The 24,320-nt window shown below is 47.2% G+C and overlaps 1 protein-coding gene across 2 annotated transcripts in view; it reads left to right on the forward strand.

The window, feature by feature from the left end:
* Nucleotides 1-24,320, forward strand: part of LOC147014602 (cyclin-I-like) — a 36,073-nt gene that overhangs the window by 11,449 nt on the left and 304 nt on the right. Inside the window, exons 3-7 of one of the 2 annotated variants that reach the window (XM_085852696.1) lie at nucleotides 11,699-11,833; nucleotides 20,726-20,800; nucleotides 21,346-21,486; nucleotides 21,823-22,041; nucleotides 23,166-24,320. The exon at nucleotides 23,166-24,320 is cut by the window's right edge and continues 304 nt beyond it. In XM_085852696.1, the coding sequence (XP_085708822.1) occupies nucleotides 11,699-11,833; nucleotides 20,726-20,800; nucleotides 21,346-21,486; nucleotides 21,823-22,041; nucleotides 23,166-23,588 (993 nt within the window). In that variant the 3' untranslated portion in view covers nucleotides 23,589-24,320. The remainder of the gene's footprint in view (nucleotides 1-11,698; nucleotides 11,834-20,725; nucleotides 20,801-21,345; nucleotides 21,487-21,822; nucleotides 22,042-23,165) is intronic. The other variant, XM_085852698.1, reaches the window with a different exon arrangement.

A 24,320-nucleotide genomic window follows, 5' to 3' on the forward strand; every position in this document is an offset into this window, starting at 1 on the left:
TCTGGCGCCAAGTTGCGAGCAGGAGAAGGAGGCAGGTCCGCCCGCCGTTCGACCCCGTACTCCGAGCAAGCAGAACCCCAGAGCCAACCGAGGTGAGGCAAGAGGGACAGCAAGGCCACGAAACACGATGATTCCAGGATCGAATCAGCGCAACAAAAAACAGCACGCTCCCAGCACAACAACCTCCACCAAATCGGTTTTTCTTTACCGATCTTCTTCCTCCCACCACTTTTTCCCGAACAGAACCTTTTTATCCTCGAGTCCTCGTCACTTCCAATCGAGCCGTTTTATTGGCCCTCCGCCGTCGCCTTCCGCCAATCGTGATCACGGTGCGGAGCCATCTGCAGCACTGTCCTGTGACGTCACGGCAAGCCTCCAGGGAATACTAAAAGGGGTTTACGCAGACACACTTACCTTAACCCGTGTCCCTATCTAATTACGTGGCAATTATCATTTCCCCCTTGAAGAAATGGACATTTACTAGACAACTTATCACCACTGAATTGCTACTTATTACATCGAGATCCTGGTACACTCGAACAGCATGACATACCTAATTAAACATCCTAATTACCCTTTGAATGCATACCCCCCCCTCAAACGTAACACTGCCCCCTCCTCTGGTACCGCAGCTCCTGCAAGGTATATCACAGGCGCTACTATACAAGCCTTAACACTTACTGACTCACACCTATTTAACCTAACGAAATAAAGTAGGAGGGGCAATGGGCAGCGAGCCGCAGCTAACTTACCTATCCTGCTTAATGTACTACCCCCTTATGGCCTTATCCTCGCCTAAACAATCATTCATTTTTTTTTATTTTATTTTATCACATGAGAGCACCGAGCGAAGTTGCACTCCATCCTCTGGATCATCGCTCTTGTCCAACACTCTTCCAGTGATCTGGGGAGGGGAAACAAAAGGTTCCACAAAAACACAATACTTATACTTTACATTCCTACTCTAAGCCTTAACGACACTATTCACAGGATATTTACACTTGACCGCGTCCCCCAGTGGATGCTAATAGACCCAGCGTTACCTGCGGAGCCAATTTTCAAATTTGCTTGCCCCAAAATTATATGGACATCATGCCCTTGCTGCACATGTCAAGTTGTGCAGGATCGAGTGGGACTCACACATCTTCACAACACTCACACCATGGTCATCATCACATTTCTAGGTCATGGTCCCCATTTTAATGATGCAGGTTGAATCCCGTCATGGCCGTGGGGTGGGTTACCACAAGATGATGGGGGCATCTCAGGTGCAACCATGCCCACAGGTAAGCTTTAGTCCAACCCGGACGTTTCTCTGCCCCACTCCTTTTGATTCCCACCCCCCTGGTAGCCATCAGCTCTAACCCCGTACAACACACTGGAAGGGGTCTCACTGGCTCCTCTGGCCTTCCTGGGTCGCCAAGGTCCTACCCGCCTTGGTTGCCCAACCAGACCCTCTCCCAGTTGCCTCCAGACACTGTCACCGTTAGCCACCAGGGGTGAATCTCCTTGAAGGGGGTCGCAATTCCCGCTCACTGTGAGCCTCAGCAATCCCTGTGGACAAGCACATCATCCCCACCCACAAAACCCACATGACTCCCCCACCCCATCGGCCTTACATGTGACACCTGCATTTCTAACACTTCACCGACCATGACCTTCCCTGTTATCACACCATGCCCAATAAAAAAACAATGTGTGCACCATACATTTCACTTCTTCACTTAAAACAACTCACACAGCACTTCTCACCCGATCCACGCACCAGCCATTGGACAGCCACTTGTGCCCGCTTTGTTACCAATTACCCACTGTCCCGATTGTCACTCTAAAACCCAGCAGAACTGACAAACTCTCACTTTCAGCACATGGGGCAGGAGGCTGCCCAGGCCCAAGCTCCCGCGCAAAAGCGGCCAATCTTCCCCTCACACGCTCTATCCAATCCGGAATATCCCGACCCATGTAAGAGCTCAATCGGTCACAATGGACGATCTGTGGGAGTGCGTGGCGGCCCATCTGGATTTTAAAAACTACATCGGTTACCTGTCGGAGTATCACACCGGGGCCCTTCCAGGGGGGGGGTGAGTTTCGGGCACACACCCTTCCTCCTCTGTGGCCGGAAGAGCCAAATGAGGTCTCCAGCGAGGAATCGGGGGGCGTGTGTCCGAGAGTCATACCTCAATTTAGCACGCGAGGAAGCCAAACCGATTCGCTCCCTCGCAAAGTCATGAGTTTTCTCTATGCTCTTATGCATTTTGGAAGTATAACCCTCCGCCGAGGTCCATGTTGGGGTTTCAGGTGTCACGCCCAGCCACAAATCAACAGGGACCCGCATCTCCCGACCAAACATCAGCAAGGCAGGGGTGCAGCGCGTGGCCTCATGCTGCGCAGTCCTGTATGCCATCAGGACAAAGGGGAGATGTTCGTCCCAGTCCTGCTGATTCTGGGAAGTAAAGAGAGCTAACTGGGTGAGCAGAGTTTTATTAAACCTCTCCACCATCCCATCCGACTGTGGCCTTAGAGGAGTTGTCCGAGTCTTGTGAATTTGGAGGAGCTCGCACACTGAATGTAGGAGTTCGGACTCGAAGTTCCGACCCTGGTCTGTATGCAGCTCCCTCGGAGTTCCAAAACGGGTGAAGAACCCCTCCACTAGTGCTTGGGCAACCAGCCGTGCTTCCTGATTGGGCAATGCATAGGCCTCTGGCCATCTGGTAAAGTAGTCCATTGCCACCAGAATATACTTGTTGCCTCGGTGGGTGGTGGGTAGGGGCCCGACCACATCAACCGCTACCCTCTCATGTGGTGCTCCTACATTATAAATTTGGAGGGAGGCCTTACGTGTGCATGGTGGTGTTTTCTTCCCCCGGCAGAGGTTGCACCAACGTACCCATTTTTGGATGTCGCTGCCCGAGTTCACCCAATAGAATCTCTGCCTCAATTTCGCTAGTGTTTTGGTTACACCTAAGTGTCCCATCGTTCGTGTTCCATGTACAAGCCCCATCACCTGTTCTCTCAATTTCGAAGGTACCACCAACAACCAGGAAGCATTTCCACTCGCTGGTAATTCCCACTCCCGGTACAAAATGCCATCCTTCAGCTGGAGCATCTGCCATTGTGCCCAATACGCCTTCACCTGCGCTCCAAGCGAAGCAATTTCTTCCCACGCAGGCCGTTTTCCACCCTCTAGCCAATTACAGAGGTGGCCCAATACAGGGTCCTCCTTCTGTTCCTTTTTCCAATCGACACTACCAAATTCAGGAGGTGGTTGTGGCAGAGTCCGACGGGTTACTCTGGCGGCACATAGGCATGCATCAATTTGTTCCTGCCAAATCAAATCCCTATTCTCTTGACGTTCACAAAATTTGCATTGGTGCTGCCAACAAGGTCGCCGAGAGAGAGAGCATCTGCGTTGGCATGTGTTTTGCCGGGCCGATGTTGCACAACAAAATTGTACTGCTGCAGTTTCTCAAGCCACCTTGCAATTTGGCCCTCCGGCTCCTTGAACCGAAGAAGCCATTGCAAGGAGGCATGATCAACCCGGATCACAAACTCCCTCCCGTACAGGTAAGGATGAAAGTGTCCAACTGCAGACAGCAAGGCCAATAATTCTTTGCGAGTGACGCAATAATTTCGCTCGGGCTTTGACAGAGCCCTACTATAAGAGGCAATCACTCGTTCGACACCTTGTTGGACTTGAGACAGGACCGCCCCCAATCCTCCCTGACTAGCATCTGTGTCAAGGATGAACTGGCCAGTCTCGGCCGGATACGCCAAAACTGGGGCTTCTATCAGACGTTGTTTTAGGTGATTGAATGCTTTGGTGCAGTTTTCTGACCACACAAATTTAGCTCCCTTCTCTGTCAATTGGTGCAATGGTCTTGCAATACTTTCAAAATTTTCCACAAATTTCCTATAGTAAGAACAGAGGCCCAAAAATCCTCTGACATCTTACATTTCTGGGGGTGGGCCACTCTTTTACTGCCACTGCCTTCATTGGGTCTGTGGCCACACCGCTCTCATTCACCACGTGACCCAGATAAACGACCTCTTTCCTAAAAATTTCGCATTTCCCAGGATTCAGTTTTAACCCGGCCCCCCTCAATCGCCTGAAAACCTCCACCAAATTTTTGGCAGCCTGCTCAAATGTGGGAACATGGACAAGAACGTCGTCTAAATAGATCAGGCATGTTTGCCATGGCAGCCCAATCAAAACGCGTTCCATCAGACGTTCAAATGTGGCGGGGGCATTGCACAATCCGAAAGGCATGACGACAAACTGCCAGAGGCCCTTCCCTGTGGTAAATGCTGTTTTCTCTCTCCCTTGTTGGTCCATTTCCACCTGCCAGTAGCCACTCTTCAAATCCAATGTAGTGAACCATTTTGAGCCGGAAATGGCATCGAGTGTATCATCAATACGTGGCAGGGGATACGAGTCCTTGAGCGTCACTTGATTGAGTTGGCGATAATGCACACAGAACCGAATGGTCCCGTCCTTCTTTCTCACCAACACAATAGGTGACACCCAAGGACTTACCGAGGGCTCAATAATCCCAGCCTCCTTCATCTTTTCCACCTGTTTTTCAGCCTCATCCCTCTTTGCAAGAGGTAGACGTCGTGCAGGCTGTCAAACAGGTCGAGCCTCGCCAGTGTCAATTTGGTGCCTGACTAGACTCGTGCGTCCAAAATCCTCGGGGGAGAGAGAGAATACATCCACATTAGCACCAACCAAATTGTGCAATGACCTTACCTGGTCCACTGTTAACCCCTGTTCTGCTCGGTTTACCATGTCCCTTACTCCCTCTAGCCAATTTGTTTTTCCAAAATTTTGCCCCGACTCCGGCTGACCTGGCGAGTCTGTGGTTCCGTCCCCTCTGGTGATCTCCACTACACTGCTACACTTTACTATAACAGCTCCGCCCCCCTCACTGTATGAGGGCTGTCAGACAGGTTGAGCAACCGAACCACTACCATGGGCTGATGTGTGTCCACGAGTGTACGACCCACCATCAATCCTGCAGTTTCCCCCGAGCTCCACGGCTCCACCATCCCGAGCTGGCCCACGTGATTGGTCCTTGCCGATATCCGGGCCAACACCACGGTCTCAGACCTGGGGGCCACGGTCACGGTGCGCGACATCTCCAGTCGCGCCTCCTCGACTTCCCCCAGTCCCTCCAACCGTAGCTTTTCAGTCCCTAGCCACATGTGACCCCGCCCCAGGTCTAGTTGGCAGTCATGTTCCACAAGGAAACTCAACCCCAGAAGGCATCGGTCACACACTTCTGCCACCCACACCACCACATCGACCTCTAGGCTGCCCAACTCCATCCTCACAACCCCACGACCCATTATCGGCGTCGTTGCTCCCGTAGCCAGTTGGAGACTGTGTCCTGCTAGTCTATCAATTTTGTCCCAACCTCCAACACTTTGGTCCAACACTAGCGGGCTAATAACGGTATCACTTGCACCCGTGTCCACCACTGCTTCACAAAACTCTCCCTCTATCTTTACCCTTACCCGCAAATTCTCCACACCAATTTTCCCACAATTCACTATTTTCACCAAGGGAGGGCACTTCGCCACAATCTCACCAGCCAAGCATGGCCCTGTATGCTCAGCCCGATCTAGTTTCCCCGACCCCCGACAGTGATCTCCGGACTCGACCTAGGTAAGGGCACCTCGGATAGACCTGGCGGTTCAGCAGGAGGATTCATCCTCTCCGGGCTTGAAAGTCTATTGGAGGGTCTCTCCATCACCGGGTACCGGCAATATCATTGCATGTGTCCTCTTCGCCCGCACCGGAAACAACTCCCCATAAAAGGCCCCCGTGGGTATCGGTGTAATGTCTCTTCCGGTTCCGGACCCCCTCGGTCATAATCGAATTGCTCTATTGGCTGGGCTGGACCCCGCCGCTTTGGCGCACCAACTACCGAATTACCCCTTATCAAACTTGACAGTTTCTGGCAAATTTCCTGAAACATTTGGGTAATGCCAATTTCTCCCAGCCCCTCTCCTTGATCCTGAATCTTCGCCTGTCGGACTGTCACCAATGGCCTCTCTGGCACCCGACCCGGCCGCCTCCACAAGGCCAGCCTGGCTGCGCACTCAGCCGCTCGGTGAACGGTGGGTGGATCCTGTAACTCCACTAGCGCTTGGACCTCAGGGTCCGGAAGAGCAGCTAAAAATTTCTCTACTGCCAGTCTGTCCCATGCCTCCACTGTTAGGTCCCGATACGCGATCCTGACTGATTGGTAAATGTCCTGTGCCAGCTCCTGCACTGTCTCACCCGGCTTTAATCTGCAGTGCTGGAGCTGGGCCTGCACCAGATCACAATTTGCCGCGAACCTAAACCGACGGCTCAACGCCTCGCAAATGTGGTCAACATCCCCTCCGCGATCACGTTTAACACATCTGCGGCTGGTCCCCGCAATGTTGCCACCAAATTCCCTGTACGTTCCCGCTCATTCCACCCATTTAGTCGGGAAATACACTCAAATTGCGTCAGAAAAGCTTCAAGGCTCCCTGACCCGTCAAAATTTACCAGGGGGATCACTTTTCCGGTGGCCCGCTTCCCAGTTTCTCCCTTGTCCGAATCCAGCCCAGGGATCAAACACCCTTGTGGCTGCGTATCCAATTTCGGAGCCCACTGTGGCCAAAGATGTTTTGTGGTGAGGGTCTCATGGGTCAATTTTGCCTCCTGTTCCAAACGTTGAATGGACCGATTCACCTCTTCCCGCAGGATCTTCTGGGCCCGCACAACCTCCTCCAAGGCTCCGTCGCGAGTTTGTAGCTGCTCCTCAACCAACCCGGACACTCTACTTACAAAAGACGGCTCTACCAGGCCTTTATCCAAGACTTCATCTTGGCTCATAATTTTATCTTGTTCGTCCAAACGAGCCTCCAATCCTTTTACCTCCTCCGCCAAATTCATCCCTTGCTTCCTCAGCTCTCCCCACTCTTCTACTTGCAGCTGCATACGAGCATCCACACAGGCACGATTACGTTCCAGACTTTCATACACTTTATCAACCCGAATGTTCGTTGCATCAATTTTATCTACCAATTTTTTTTTGTATATTTTCCCCCTCCAATGTAATTTCTACCTTTGTTTCCTCCAATCTATCCTCAAATTTACTTTGTATTTCCCCCAATTGAACATCCACACACCCCTGCATCTCAGTTTTCATTTTCTCCATCCTTTCCCCCAATTCATCCCTCATTAAATCAATCCGTGCACCCAACTGTTCCCCCATTACCCCCAATTGATCTGTCATTTCTGCCCTCTGTGCCGTCATGTCTGCCCTCTGTGTCACAAATTGATTTTCCATTTGTGCTGTCATTTCTGCCCTCTGTGCCGTCATGTCTGCCCTCTGTGTCACGAATTGATTTTACATTTGTGCCGTCATTTCTGCCCTCTGTGTCACGAATTGATTTGCTATTTGTACTGTCATGTCTGCTATTAAACGTTCCAACATTGTCTGGATCGTCATCGCACCGGTTTCCGGCGCTGCCGGCCCCGCTGCGGGCGATGAAGCACGGTCCACGCCTGGAATGGGGGAGGTTCCAATCCTACCCCCGTCTCTCCCTCCTTCCCCCGACTCGCTGCCAGACACGTGGCCTTCCTCCTCAAACATCTGCACATCCGCCATGGTGCAGAAGTCCCGTTTGCCACCAATTAAATTTAATTTGAAAAATCCCGCCATCCCGCGCTTTTCTGTAGTAATTTTATATTCCAATTCGTGGCGAGATTTTAATCCTGGTATATTTTCCCGATACCAAATATAATTTAGAGGGGTTCGAACATCCAACACCCTGACACCAAATGTGACGTCCACGGGACTTGAACAGTCCCGCTAACATAGAATGAGCCGAAACGATGGAGGCGGTTTATCCTTTACAACCCAAAGATGGCGGTTCTAATCGCTCTACCGCAAACGGGACGAGGAAGGTGGCACGAGTCGCTTTTCACTGAGTTAATGATGTTTATTTCTCTAACCAGAAATAACAAGACTCGGCAAGAGGAGGGATCCGGGGCGATTCGACGGGATGGTGGTGTGGGTTCGGGCGTGGGGAAAACACAAACAATTCCAATGGATATACCAATCTCAAACCCTCTAAGGCGCCAGGTACACACACACACACACACACACACACACACACACACACACACACACACACACACACACACACACACACACACACACACACACACACACACACACACACACACACACACACAACGTAGCTGGTCCTGGTGGTCAGGCTGGCCCGTGGTGTAGACGCAACAGTCCCTGGATTGGCGTCGGACGAGCTGGCGTTGCGCTCATCAGGGGCAGGAGACACCGTGGTGCTGTCGACCTCCTGGTGTCGGCGCAAGTCTGCTCACAGCCGCCAGGGAGCCAGTTCTGGCGCCAAGTTGCGAGCAGGAGAGGGAGGCAGGTCCGCCCACCGTTCGACCCCGTACTCCGAGCCAGCAGAACCCCAGAGCCAACCGAGGTGAGGCACGAGGCACAGCAAGGCCACGAGACACGATGATTCCAGGATCGAATCAGCACAACAAAAAACAGCATGCTCCCAGCACAACAGCCTCCAACAAAACGGTTTTTCTTTACCGATCTTCTTCCTCCCACCACTTTTTCCCGAACAGAACCTTTTTATCCTCGAGTCCTAGTCACTTCCAATCGAGCCGTTTTATTGGCCCTCCGCCGTCGCCTTCCGCCAATCGTGATCACGGGGCGGAGCCATCCGCAGCACTGTCCTGTGACGTCACGGCAAGCCTCCAGGGAATACTAAAAGGGGTTTATGCAGACACACTTACCCTAACCCGTGTCCCTATCTAATTACGTGACAATTATCATTTCCCCCTTGAAGAAATGGACATTTACTAGACAACTTATCACCACTGAATTGCTACTTATTACATCGAGATCCTGGTACACTCGAACAGCATGGCATACCTAATTAAACATCCTAATTACCCTTTGAATGCATACCCCCCCTCAAACGTAACAATATTTTATGTATATATATATTATATATACGTTTTTTTTTTTAAATGTTTATTGGTTCATGAGTCAGTAAGTGACCACTATTGGTTCACGAGTCAGTAAGTGACCACTATATTCGTTATGGGTGTGTGTTTGTGTCTGTCTGTCTGTCCCGAGCATAGCTCCGTGGGTTTTGATCCGATCTTAATAAAATTAGGGTGCGAGGTTTGTATCATGATCTCCTTGTGTTTTCCGGAGAATGGGCGTGCTGAGCCCATTATGGACAGAGCCACGCTCAAAAAACGTTTTTAGAGGGTAGCCGGTTTCAAGTTACATCTTCTCCGAGGGGGTTTGTCGAATCTGGCAGGGGTTTCGGTATTTGGTTCGCCCAATGGCACCTGCATAGCCCCACAGAGCTCGAGTTTTCATTTTCGCCCCAAGGTCAAGGTCACGAACTTAGAAAATGTCAAAATCAATAAATTGGGCATCGAGCTCCGAGGGTTTTCAACTGTTTCGAATGAAAGTTGGTATGCAAATTGTGCTCTTCGAGTACTTCAACTTTCATTATTTACGTTTTTCCCGATTCCCGCCAGTTTGCCCGTGGCATCCCCTCAAAGGTCAAAAAATAAAAAAGGCGAACCGTGTACATTGCTCGTGAACCATCGCCGTCTCCAGACTTGTGTGTAATATATATATATATATATATATATATATATATATATATATATATATATATATATATATATATATATATATATATATATATATATATATATATCTTTGTTCAGAGCCGGCAAACACATTTCAGACCGCTCTCCTCACCGTGGGGTGGGATAGAAACTTTGGGGTTGTGGGACTATTTTTTCTCAGACAATGCACTGCAACTGGGAGAGGCCACCTTCTTGATGTTATCCATCATAAATAATAAAATTGCAAGCTTTGAGCATAAACCTTGTGTGTTTCAATTAATTATCGCATATCCAAATGTCAGTCAGCTCTGCACCACCGTGTGTGTGTGTGTGTGTGTGTGTGTGTGTGTGTGTGTGTGTGTGTGTGTGTGTGTGTGTGTGTGTGTGTGTGTGTGTGTGTGTGTTTGTGTGTGTGTGTGTCTGTGTGTGTGTGTATTACATTTGTAGAGGGGTTAGATATTATTATAGAACAGTTAGAAATGTAAATGTTAGTTTGCTCCATGTTTCGGGTAGTTTAGCCAATTTTGATGTATTAAGTTGGGAAATGTTAGCTCAAGAATTGTCCTGTTTAAATGTCCATCATACAAAAGGTGATGCGTTGTCAATAAATAGCCAGGGATTAAGCTGAAGGAATTGTACATGAAGCGTTCTGTGAATCCTCGAGTGAGGCATTGGGAAAGAGAGGACATGGAGCTAGAACGGGGGCATTGTGATGGGAAAGGGAAAGAGAGAGGAGGAATTTTGACACCATCTGAGGGGAGGAGTTGGGTCGCCTCGCGAATGGTAGAGTTTGTTCAGCGCTGAGACTTGGTGGAGTTTGCTCGCCGAAGAGAAACGGTTTTGTGCTTTGTGAGCCTGGTTCGTCATCCTGCTCGCCTGCTTGTGTTCCTGCCTTGTCATATTTTGTCAGCTTGCCTCACCTGTTCGTTATCCCTGGTTCGTCGTTGCCTGCACTTGTTCCTGCCTCGTTGCCTGCTTGCCTGTTTCGTCACTTGCTTGCTTGTTTCGTCTTTTCTGCCTGTGTACCTGCTTAGTCATTTTGTTCATGGTTGCTTTGACACCATCTGCATGGACCCCTCCACAAGAGATAAGGCCTTGCCCGGTTTTTCATTCCTTTTCCCATCTGTGCTCTCGTCTGGCACCCTGGATTTCTTTATTTCTCTTGTAAATAATTATTTATTGTGAATTACGTGTTTCCATTTTTTTTTTGTCCCTCTCGACCTGCCGTCATTCCCTGCTGTCGTGATGATTCTTCCCCTGTTATTGTGGTGGGAAATAACCCCCATTAAATCAGAGCTAAGATTCTCGTGTTCTTCCTGCCATTCCCGCACCTACGCACGAATCCGCCATTATTCAAATGCAGTCCAAGGGAGTAAAAGCCAGTTCGGTCCATCCATCCAGTTGTCAATGTTAATCAGGGATAACCACGACATTTGTTGATCAGGAGTTGGATATTATACCCCAATACTTCTAAATTTAAAGTTAATTGAAGAATGAAAAAGGAAATTTGGTTTAGCATATTTACTTTCACTGTATAAAATGTCCTTTATTGTTCCTCAAAATATAACTGTGCAGTTATCATTCCAAGTGTGACTTTTTCATCCAAATCTGACCTTATCATTCCAACTCTCACCCTTTTGATGGTCACTGAAATATTGGAAAGGAGAGAATGGATATAAAGGGTTAAAACTCCACCATATCATTTTTTTTTACATTAGTAGGGTGTTAGATTGACCAATTAATCAGGTAGTGACGAAGGAGACAAGACACGTTTGGAGAACAGGTTTCATATAAGTAAGAAAAAAATTAAATACAATCATATACAAGGTACATTGGAATATTTTTGCAAGCATTTTAATATTCTTTATTCCTGGCATATGAAAACACAGCAGGTTTTAAGGTGGCTGGTTGTTTAGATCGAATCTGTTTCCTCCTCGTAAATCATTCTTAGACACGCAGAAAGGCTAAACGGACAAATGATTTGTCAAACTATTAATGAACATGCATCTTGATGCGAGTGTACAGGAGTTCGCTGTCTCCCCAAGCCAGAGAAACCAGGTTGTTCATTGGTTGCTCTGCCTGAACACCTCTCTACATTTCTACCCTGAAACGTTTGCGCTGGCCGTGAGCACACTCGACCGGTTCCTGGCCACTGTTAAGGTTTGCACAGACCCATAATTATCACTGCCCTGCATCTGGTCATACATTACTTCCTGGTGCATTTGTACATGTTCATGGTGTGTGGTGTGCATTGCACGCCCATAGTTTTTACTATGATTACTTTCACCTAAAACAAACATTCAAGAGAAAATTATTTATGTTTTTTTTAAATAGACAACTTTTTATTATTGTTTTACTGATGTGAGCCAATAGCATTGGAAAGTAAAACTTTGTGCATTCTTTCCTAGAAATGTTCTCGAACAACACATGAGAAGTATCATATTCAAGTGTGAATGCAAGCAAACAGCCCGAAGTTAAACAAATATGGTTTCAAATGTGTAAATATCCTCACATTCTGTGTAATTGTACCGTCATATCGACAGCAACCTCCTTACATGTTGCAACCGCTCCTGGGCAGTTGCCGTCAATATGAAGCCGAGGCATCAAGGATAACTGAACTATCACTGTTTTTCATGAGCCAATTCCGAGCGGTGAACGTCGACCTGTGATCCAGCAGGGTCTATTACCACACCAGTTATAAACCAATAATACCTCAAATTTAGTCCTCCAGTGATTCCAAACCAACCCGATTGTCGGCGCGATCAAATAATGGCAACTGTTTCTTAAGAGTGAGGAAAACTTTCTTAAGAGATAAATAAACATATTATTAACCTCCGCCATCGAAGATGGATGGAGGTTACTGTTTTCACCCCTGTCTGTTTGTTTGTTTGTTTGTTTGTGAACAGTATTACGGAAAAACTCCTGGACGGATTTCGACGAAACTTGGTGGGGGGGTTCGGTATGGTCCAAGGATCATGCCATTAGATTTTGGACTTGGTCCAAAGTCCAATATGGCCGCTATGGCGGCCATTTTGAAAAAATATTTGAATTTTTGTTTTTGCATTTCTACATGTTTTAAGTGATTTCCAACCCCCAAAAAATAAAATTTGTTAGAGAAAAAAAAAGAATTTTGCAACTTTTTTTCAAAAAAATTTCGATTTTATTTGAAAAATATTTGAATTTTTTTTGTATTTCTACATGTTTTAAGTGATTTCCAACCCCCCCCCAAAAAAAAATTGTTACAGAAAAAAAAACATTTTGCAACTTTTTTTTCAAAAATATTTCGATTTTTTTTTTTTTGGAAATTTCTACATGCGCGTCGATCTAGTTTAGTTTATTCAATCGTGGTTCAGTAGAGTCTGATCCGTTTTGACCTACAATGAATAGGATATCGGGTTCACTTAAGTGACCCAGCAGTATTGGCGGCGGAGGTTTTGCACTCTACCGAGTGCTCCCCCTCTAGTTACTAAAGAAACAGCAACACGAATCCTGAACACAAAGTAAACAATCAGTATTTCCCAAGAAGGCCAACAAGTAGGTTAACCTTTCCCCTGGAGGCCAAAACAAGCCGCCACATACTCATCCACACCCATCCACACAAATAAGCAAGCACCAAGAGAGGGGAAAGGCACAGCAAGAAGAACACCAAGCTATCGAGGGACTCATTTGGTGCAGCACAGCAGCAGGAGCCAGACAAAGAAAGTCATCGTCAGGGCTCGGAATAGACAGGCATCAAACCCAGAGTCCAAGAATCCCAGTAGAGCAAGGAGCAGAAAAGAGCAGAGCGCAATAGCATTCTTCCTGTAGAGTCCAGAGTTTTATAGGCACCCCATGCTCTGTTTCATTTCTCTGCCCAAGGGCATTCATGAATCATTGGTTTCGGCAACGAACCAATGGCCTCCTTCCACACGCTGGCAGATGGCAAAAAACCATTGGTCATCTTCTTCCACATGCTGATGGACAGCCGCAGCATGGGGAGCTGTTGGGGGGGGGGACTGGGCGGTCCGATCACTGGCTCCCCGAACCACAAGGAGAGGCTGCCAGCCTAACTCCCAGGCAAAACCTCTTCATGTGGCCCTTCCTACCACAACTATAGAAGGTGCCCAGGAATAACCACCATGGACCTCAGGGAGATGTGCCCCAGGGTCTGGCCTAATCACTATGGGACAGTAACGTGAGTTGCATCCCGATGAGTCTGGACCTCCTCATTGCAATCTACCTGATGACCATTTCCCCCTTGACTAATCTGACAATTGCTGACTTATACCCCTTAACACCTGGGCAATATCCTTTTCCAATGGCCAGTTTTCCTTACCAGGAGTCTTCACATTTCCTCACCCCTTAACACCAGGAGCCACTCTGTGTCACGCCCACTTTTTCACAAGATGCTCAGCATGGCCATGCACTCAGCAGTCTTCTGGGTGGTCTCCAGGCATTGGGAGTTTCACCAGCACCCTACTGCTGATAGAAAGAGCAGCCAGGGATTTCTCTAAATCGAGCTTTTCACATGCCTGTTCTGGTAGGACATGATACACAATCCTCATGGGTTGGTGTATGTCCTGGGCCAGCTCATGCACTGATTAAGGTTTAATTTATGGTGCTAGAGCTGAGTTGAACCAAATCGCTTTGCACCGCTGTGCAAAACCAGTGGATTAAAGTGACGCAAATTTGGCCACTGGTCATCAGACCTTTCCTGACCACATTTAATACCAATGCGGCTGGTCTCCACAGAATTTCCATCAGATTCCCCTGTGCGGTCCAGCTCAGACCAATTAGGGAACTGTGCCACACACTCAAATTACATCAGGAAAGCCTTCAAGCTTCCTGACCCATCAAAATTTACCAATGCAGTCATCTTTCTATTGGCTGGCTAAACTGTGCCCCATGGTTTGAATACAGTGTGGGGATCAAATGCCCCTGAGGCTCTTCCTCAAACAATCTGGGAGTCACAGGTGTCAAAATATGGCTGCTGACAATGGTCTCCTGAGTCAACTTCACCTCCTCATGAAATTGACTTACGTACCTACTTATCTCCTCTCTCTCTCAGCCATTCCTGCGCTTGAGCAACCTCCTCTCTTATCAGACTATCACGAGGAACCAGCTTCTCCTCTGTGACACCACCTATACCAATTCAGCCATTCGGACTCCCACTGACATCTTTCATGTAAAGCCTGTTTCTGCACTGTGACGTGGAACTTCAACTCTTGCACATGTGTCTGTTAGATTCACGCATTGCTACATCACTTTGACAATCTCTTTGCTCTGCCATTGAAAACTGGCATCTGCACCTCCACAATGGAGCTTCAGGTCATTACAAACCCAATCCACTTTTCTATTTACTCGCTCCAGTTCCACATCTACTCTAAAGAGTTTCACTTTCCAATTTCTCTCACCTCAATTTTTACATCAGTTTCCTGTTGTGCCATTTTCACTTCTGATGCCATCCTTTCCACAATTCGTTGCAGTGTTTTCCAATTTGCGTTCTAATTCCTGAAGCGTAACTTCCTCATCCTCTTTAAATAGTGTTTCTAATTTCTACAACATGTCATTACTTTTATAAATTTAATTTCCATATCCAGATTAATTTATGTGAATTTAATTTCCATGGTTGTTGATTTTGTTTCCAGCATTGGCCTGTTTGAATTCATCTTTCAACCCCTTGAATATCACCATTATGTCCTGCAGCATCATCGTCGTTTTTACCTATGCTTCCTTGAGTATCACTAAGGGTGGGGGGAGGTTCCTATCAGTGTGACCACTCCTCATTTTCATAAATGCCAAGGTGAGCCAATGAAAAAAGCCAAGAATTCACAAGGTTTCGGAAAAGCGATGATAATAGAAAACCTATACGCCAAGAAAACCTATAGAAAACCAAGACGCCAAGGTGAACAACGAATAGCCAAGATCTTGTGAAAAAAGCCAAGGAGTGGTCACACTGGTTCCTATGCCAAGCTCCTTACTACTAAACTCCCCGGCCTTCTGTTCCACACTGAGTGTGCCATGTTTGTTCACCATATTGTCCATGCTGCAGACAAAGAAAACTTCTCAATTTAAAACAAACCCATCCTGCTCACATGCAAAATTATTTGAGTTTATTCATTGGTGGTATCAGGTTGTAATTCCACTCCTGAGAATAAAATGTCACACAAACGGCAACTTCCCAAAAGGGCACAACCTCGCCTGGGCAAAAAAAAGATTGTTTCTGGTTACCCGACCAACCCTAATTTTTAATCACCCGCAGGATTGCAGAATGAAAAAAAATAATAAATTGGTCAGATGCCTGCCTTTGTCATCGGTGGCACCTCCAAAATGGCAGCCACCACAATGGCATGTTTGACATTTGTTTAAAGAGTTTAGATGTCGCCTTCAGGGCAGAAAAAAAAAGACATTGGAAAATGCGATGCAGTCATTGACAATTTTAGATCTTCGTCATGTTGTCCACAGACAATTATTCTGTCCCTCATCTTTCATACCTGACAACTTCCTTGTAGTTGACATACCAAAAATCCAACCTGGATTGTCCAGTTCGATCTAGGATTCTCTGGTCAGGATATTTTGTCCTTTTCCATCAAGTTTAGGAAAGTTGAAGATGGCTGTGGTTCATCAAAATCACATTGGATATCCAAAATGCAAAGATCGTCATCAGAATTTGACGTTCTAATGGATTCCTCAAAGCAGAGAGACAAACATATCCTGCCGTAACCAGAACGTAGCAGATATATGTGGGCTATTAGCCACATTACATTTTAAACTAGAACAGCACTCTGTACCTCCGCTGAGCTGAACAGTTTACCTTTTTGTATCCAACTGAGAACCCAGATCTGAATCTGGATCTTAGCCAAAATTGAATCCATTCGTCCTTGTCACACACCGAATCTCTCCACCAAGCTTCATCCGAATCCATTATTAACTTTTTGAGATATCCTGCTCACAGACAGGCAAACAAACAGAAACAGGTTGACAAACAGGGGTGAAAATATAACCTCCATCCATCTTTGGTGGCAGAGGTAATAAATGAAGACAATACACTTATCTATTCACTCCTACAGGGCCAATTAGGGAGAACATTTTACCCTCTGTAGGAATCTCAACCCTCATTGGCCAGGGTGTCGTGGGAAAGTCGCTCTCTGTGGGAATCTCATCCCTCATTAGCTGGGGTGTCATGGGAAAGTCGCCCTCTGTAGGAATGTCAACCCTCATTGGCCAGGGTGTCGTGGGAAAGTCGCCCTCTGTGGGAATCTCAACCCTCATTGGCCGGGGTGTCGTGGGAAAGTCGCCCTCTGTAGGAATCTCATCCCTCATTAGCCGGGGTGTCGTGGGAAAGTCGCCCTCTACAGGAATCTCAACCCTCATTGGCCAGGGTGTCGTGGGAAAGTCGCCCTCTGTGGGAATCTCATCCCTCATTGGCCGGGGTGTCGTGGGAAAGTTGCCCTTTGTGGCAATCTCAACCTTCAATGGCCGGGATTTCGTGGGAAAGTCGCCCTCTGTGGCAATCTCATCCCTCATTAGCCGGGGTGTCATGGGAAAGTCGCCCTCTGTAGGAATCTCAACCCTCATTGGCCAGGGTGTCGTGGGAAAGTCGCCCTCTGTGGGAATCTCATCCCTCATTGGCCGGGGTGTCATGGGAAAGTCGCCCTCTGTAGGAATCTCAATCCTCAATGGCCGGGGTGTTGTGGGAAAGTCGCCCTCTGTGGCAATCTCAACCCTCATTGGCCGGGGTGTCGTGGGAAAGTCGCCCTCTGTAGGAATCTCAATCCTCAATGGCCGGGGTGTCGTGGGAAAGTCGCCCTCTGTAGGAATCTCAACCCTCATTGGCCGGGGTGTCGTGGGAAAGTCACCCTCTGTAGGAATCTCAACCCTAAATGGCCGGGGTGTCGTGGGAAAGTCGCCCTCTGTAGGAATCTCAACCCTAAATGGCCGGGGTGTCGTGGGAAAGTCGCCCTCTGTGGGAATCTCATCCCTCATTGGCCGGGGTGTCGTGGGAAAGTTGCCCTTTGTGGCAATCTCAACCCTCAATGGCTGGGATTTCGTGGGAAAGTCGCCCTCTGTGGCAATCTCATCCCTCATTAGCCGGGGTGTCATGGGAAAGTCGCCCTCTGTAGGAATCTCAACCCTCATTGGCCAGGGTGTCGTGGGAAAGTCGCTCTCTGTGGGAATCTCATCCCTCATTAGCCGGGGTGTCATGGGAAAGTCGCCCTCTGTAGGAATGTCAACCCTCATTGGCCAGGGTGTCGTGGGAAAGTCGCCCTCTGTGGGAATCTCAACCCTCATTGGCCGGGGTGTCGTGGGAAAGTCGCCCTCTGTGGGAATCTCAACCCTCATTGGCCGGGGTGTCGTGGGAAAGTCGCCCTCTGTGGGAATCTCAACCCTCAATGGCCGGGGTTTCATGGGAAAGTCGCCCTCTGTGGCAATCTCATCCCTCATTAGCCGGGGTGTCGTGGGAAAGTCGCCCTCTGTGGGAATCTCAACCCTCATTGGCCGGGGTGTCGTGGGAAAGTCGCCCTCTGTGGGAATCTCAACCCTCATTGGCCGGGGTGTCGTGGGAAAGTCGCCCTCTGTGGCAATCTCAACCTTCATTGGCCGAGGTGTCGTGGGAAAGTCGCCTTCTGTAGGAATCTCAATCCTCAATGGCCGGGGTGTCGTGGGAAAGTCGCCCTCTGTAGGAATCTCAACCCTCATTGGCCGGGGTGTCGTGGGAAAGTCGCCCTCTGTAGGAATCTCAACCCTAAATGGCCGGGGTGTCGTGGGAAAGTCACCCTCTGTAGGAATCTCAATCCTCGATGGCCGGGGTGTCGTGGGAAAGTCGCCCTCTGTGCGTGATTGGACAAGGGGCACGCCCCTGCCTTTCTGGGCGGAGTCTCGATCTGAGGCGATGAAAATCTCTGCCCACGTACGTGGCTGGACACGCGTGTGTAATGGCGCGATGTGCGAAGTGAAGGAGCGATGGTTTCGGTTGGCTGGAGGGTCGATTTGTATTGCAAAAACCCTGACTAAAAAGTAACTCGCAGCACACACATGTAATTCCCATTCGACACAAGTAGGGGACCCTAACTATAAACGCATACTTATCGAAATAACTACGCTTAGGGACTGCTGTCTGTCTGTGTGCAGGAGGCTTCCAAATCCGTAACAGTATCGTGTTCTATGAACGCTCTAGTTTTAGATACCGTTGATTGCATTTCGGGTTCAATGTATCTTGCCTCTTCAGTTTCATATTGATATTCCACGAATTCCACTGTCAAACCAGAAAATAGAATTTGACCTAAATTTGTTGATGGATATGCCTCCACAACGTCATCTGAACAGGTGATTGTGGTTGTTTTATGATGACAATTTCAATGTGAGAGGGAATCCTTGGAAAAAAATTGAAAAATTCACTCCCTACCGAGCATATTTTTGTGGCTTGTAACTGGAAACTGACAATTTTCTTTGGAGCCCTGGGCCGTTGCCATCAAACTGAAGCCGAGGCTTCAAGGATAGCCGAACTATCACTGTTTTTCATGATGCACACCATTTTCACCCAGCTCCTCCAGGACGCACATGTTTTTCCAGTAACCCATTCCTGGTTAATCTCTGAAATTCCAGGCTTTCCGCACATTTTCTCCCGTTTGTGGTCCCGCCTTCCAGAAGTTGTTCAATCACACTCTTCCCTCCATGTTTTCAAGCAGGCGGTGCACCACCATCTCTCATGTCCTCAAACATTTGTAACCATGGCCTCTTCTACCACTGTTAACCCTACCAAGCCCAACCCTGTTACTGGCAGTTAACTGTATTTCCTCTATCTCTGTCTCTCTCTCTCTCTCTGTGTTTCATGTCCATTCCCTTGCTATTTGTGTCCAACTGTTACCTCCCACAATCAGTTCATACTCTCGTCACCTCACTCTTTCTTCCATGATCCTTGAACATGTAAATAAATTTTAAAAAACCTATTTTAGATTCCATTTGGTTTCTCAGTTTCGTTTAATTTTTTTTCTTCCATTCTAATGTAATCTTATAAATATCTTCAAGTGTTTGTTTGTGTATTTGTTTGTTATTCTTTCACGGCCGAACCGTAGCATCTAGAGGCCCCATACTTGGGTGTAGATACTTCAAAATCTGTGTAAGGTTTGAAGCAACTGCATGTTGGCCTTGGAGGCCATTTTGAGGCCACCAAAAGTCACCATAAACTGTATATTGGGATGTGGCGTCAGGCAGTGCTGCTGTCGGCTGGTAGGCAAAATCTAACCATCATGAGGCCAATAACTCCACCATGAGCTTTTCAATGTCCAACACGTCCCAACACGTCCCTGCTGGGTAGCACTTGCTATCCCATCAAGTTTGGAATAAAAACGAGATGGGCGTTTGGACCATCTTGATGTAAAATAGGCACTCATCCCATAATTGTTTTGATCAGTTTCAGTGCAAGTTTAGTTTAGTGTTGTTGCACCATTCTTGTGAATTTCTGTCTATTTGTGTGTCCAACTGTGGTCTTGCCATCAGGACGTGGACATCTTTAACCCCTCTCTTCTCGCTTTTCCACGGGCCTAGATTCGTATGTTAAAAGTGACTCTTTTTGTCTGAAAACGTGATATGTACAATTTGTACATCAAAGACGCTTATTTGACAAGTATTAAGTGTTGAAGCAATTCTCAAAAAGAATTGTACATTTAATACCATATTGGATGAAATCATCATTGGATTTTTGACTTTACTTCCTCATATGAAAATATAAAAGTGGCACCATTGAGCAATAAGTGCAACCCAAATGTATTTCCATTGGCGGATGTACAGTATTTGCTTGATGATGTCATACATTTGCATTTCACATGATCCTTTTCACTCAATCTGACATATCCATTTCATAATAATGAAGTTTGTTTTAAATTTGCTTGTAAGTCAGGTTTCCTGAAATTTCAGACTCGTGTCATGTTGCGTGTGCACCTTGAATCATCAAAACGTGTAACAGGCTGAGACGTTTCGCTCTCTCCTGATTATAATTATTAATGGTGATGGAATTTAAGATTTCTTGCTCGGTCCCATTTTCTGAAACTCACCGTTTTGTTGTTCTTGCAGGCTCAACCCAAATACCTGAAATGCATCGCTGTGGGTTGTTTATTTCTAGCTGCAAAGGTGGAGGAGGAAGCCGAGGTATTCACATTGGGAGCTTGTCCATTCAATATTTACTTTTTTAACAAATTTGTGATGTGGTTTAAGTAATTTACATATTAGTTATGAATCTTACTCGAATAAAATGGCAACACATATTGGGGCAATTCTGTTATATATTATTATGTGTTTGTTTGTTTTTTGATTCATCGAAGGCTCATGGAAGAGTTGTACAGGAATCGCATGCAAGACAAAGACTGTGGGAGACATCAGTATATTTTAATGGGAATTATAAGGACATTAGTGGACAATGGACAAATACATTGTGACATGGACGGTGGGGAGTATGAAGCCTCCTTTTGTTATCAGTGTACATAATACCACGTCTATGTACGTACTTTGTGATTGGGATTTTAATCTGGCTTTGAACATCATTCAGGTGGGAATGTCCTCCTAGACAGGTCAACCCAGTATAATTGCAGCCACGGCAACTGATGTTGTTTGTTCGAGATTTGTTGCATCATTGAGGCCTTCTTCTATGTGCCACCCTTGTTGAGATGACTTCTCTCCCACCTTGCCTTACCCAGATGGTGCCACGTGCTCGGCGGCTGGCACGCGTGAGCGCCTGTGGGCTGTCGCCTGCCGAGGTCCTACGAATGGAGCGCACCATCCTAGTCAAGCTTGGTTGGGACCTGCACGTTCCGACAGCCCTGCGATTTCTGCACATTGTGAGTTCCTTGCCTGTGTTAACGATCCTGCATTACCTTGAGAAAACTTTCCATTGGTCGGAGTTGTCGACTTTTGACTTTTGTTACCTATTAGTTGTCTAATTGACGGCCAGCCGTCTTGGTAATGAAAGCACTTGAAGGTTTGTGGTTGAGAGACAATTGGTGGAGGAGGGCAGCTCATGCTGTGTTAGAACGTTAACTTGAGTTTTCTGTACACAGATGGTTTTGACTAATGAAGAGCCCATTTCATCAAACCTTTACCTCAAGTGAGGAGAAATTTCTGCTCTTTTTATAGCTACCCTCATAACACTGTGATGTTTTGCTTGATCCGTACAGTTCCTTCAAGCTGTTTCTCTGGCTTGTCCCACCATGTCTTCCAAATGCACAACAATGCTGGGATTGCTCACAAGACATCTCGAGACCTGTTTGAGTTGGCATACACTGGCGGCCAGCCGTCCAGCTACCTTGGCTCTGGCCTTACTCAGCCTGCAGCTTGAGGGCCTTGGGCAGCAGGGCTGGCTCGGCCTCACTGCACCACTGCAGACCCGTGCCAAGGTACAGACTTTATCTGCAACAGTATACCTGCTTGATATATGGGAGGAAGTTCTGGCTAAGTCGATCATCACACCTGTAGATGTGTTTCTGTTCTTCGCCGTAGTTTACGACTCATGGAAGTACCACTTAGCGGGATAAGTGCGTTATTGACTAACACGTGCTGTGTGCCACGGTGAAATTACATCGTTCATGGCTCATACAAGTTCGACCAGGCCTGTGCCTCACTTTGGCATTAAAAGGGCTGTTTTACCTGACATGATGTCCATCCATGCATTGTTTTCTCCCAATGCATGATAACGTCAAAGCAAATCTCAAGTAAACTATGTTACTGTGAGTTCACCCGGATGTCAATTTAGTCTCGTTTAGACTCGAGCATATATACAACATCAAAGACAGTTGTACTCAAGGATACATGGTATTTGAGTCGAGGTTCACATCAGGAAGCAAAGCTTTCTGCCAGTGGCACCAACCAGGCCATGCTTTCGTCTCTCCTGGTTTAAATGACGTGTTTTACAAATGACAACAAAATATGTTTAGCAAGCAAGCAACAACAGCAAGTACGTGATGTTCCATTGCACTGATAATCTCGGGAACAAAAACAAATGCACAATGCATAATCTTAAACAATAACTGAACATTAAATTGTTATATGTATTGCTTTAAAAGCCTGGTGTTGGCACAGTGGTTAGGGCAGCGGCTTGGGATCCAAAAGGTCCTGAGTTCAAGCCCCGTTGGACCACTGAATTAATACACCAGGGGGTTGACTCAGCCTGTCATCCTTCCGAGGTCGGCGAAATGAGTACCAGTATACTGGGCCGGTGTATACCCCGGTTAAAATAGGTGTACCATATCCCTGTGTCGTAAGAGGCGACCAGGGTTGCGTCAGGAAGGGCATCCGGCGTAAAACATGTGCCAAATCACTATGCGGATCATACGGATGATCCGCTGTGGCGACCCCTAACGGGAGCGGCCGAAAGAGGAAGAAGAAGAAGATGTATTGCTTTAAAACCAGGCAGAATGTAAATAAGTTCCAAAAGGTTTCCCTGCCCTATGTAAGGAGCATTCGATGGAAAAACAAATAATGGAATTTCATTTCGGGTTTCTCGGTCTGTTTCCCCTGACAGATCCAGATTCAGGAACTGGTCCAATGCCGAGAAGAAATCCATCGCTTCCTCTTCCCTTTCGATCGCTCTTCAAATCCTGTGTTCCTGTACAGTGCGTGTAGTCGACGCACTGTACCAATCTCCCTGCCCCGGATTTCAGACAGCTGCTCTCTTCCCGGGCCTCAGAGTGTGGCACCGTTCCCCTCATCCTCGGATGCTGGGGAGTCTTCCTCCGGATCAGACAACTCACCTTTCCCGACCCCGTCGCCGACTCGCCAGGGCCCGTTGTTTACGACCAGCTCGGAGCAGGCCTGGTCCCCAAGTCGGCCCACATGCGAAAGCCCCCAAGGCCATTATGTAGAAAAGACCAAGTGCCTTGAACACGACTCGTCAGGTTGTGGATCACCTTGTCCACCTCTGCAGCCGGTCGGTTTCTTGGAATGATAGAATGTGATGAAGTATGTGGTGTTGTCTTTTTCATACGTTTAAGTACGGAGCCTATAAACAAACGTAGCTTTTTCATTCATTTGATAATGGGCACAAACATGCATACGTACGGCTGTTGGGGCCGTAAGTGCTTTATTCTCACCAGCATCACCGTGGGTCCTTTCATTCGTATATCACAACCAGCTTTCTTCACTTCTCTTTGTAGATAAACTATTGTCTTTGTGCAGTGCAAAGTGCTGCAACATGATTTTAAAACTTGAAACTGAAATGTAAAGTCCAAAAGGTTTTGTACTTCTGAATCCGTGTTGCCTGGTTACCTCCATTTGGACCAAGTGCACCTGTGAAACTGTTACAAGTTCTTCGTGTACTTGGCACACTTCGGTTACTTTCCTTTGTATAGTATTAATTGCATCACTATGCTGTTTTTGTTATTTATTACGTACGCACGGAGGATTTGAGGGTTGGAGGGGAAAGGGGGGGGGGGGAGCTTATAAAATTAGAAAAGGGTGGGGAAGAGAGTATGAAGAAGGAAGGGCATGTACGTGGTATGGGGGAATTCCACCATTTGTATGTACTTGATAAACAGATGGTCTCGACTGTTATCGGCACAGAAGATCATGCCTTAAATAACTGCTTTCCAAGACCAATAATCACCATGTTGTGGCCCACAAGCTTTATTTGTGATTTTTGTATTGCTAATGCTGTTACCTAAAACAAAATAACTTTATT

Source organism: Eptatretus burgeri, chromosome 13, assembly GCF_056783735.1.
Source record: "Eptatretus burgeri isolate ZD-2024b chromosome 13, Ebu_testis_v1, whole genome shotgun sequence".
Taxonomy (NCBI): domain Eukaryota; kingdom Metazoa; phylum Chordata; class Myxini; order Myxiniformes; family Myxinidae; genus Eptatretus; species Eptatretus burgeri.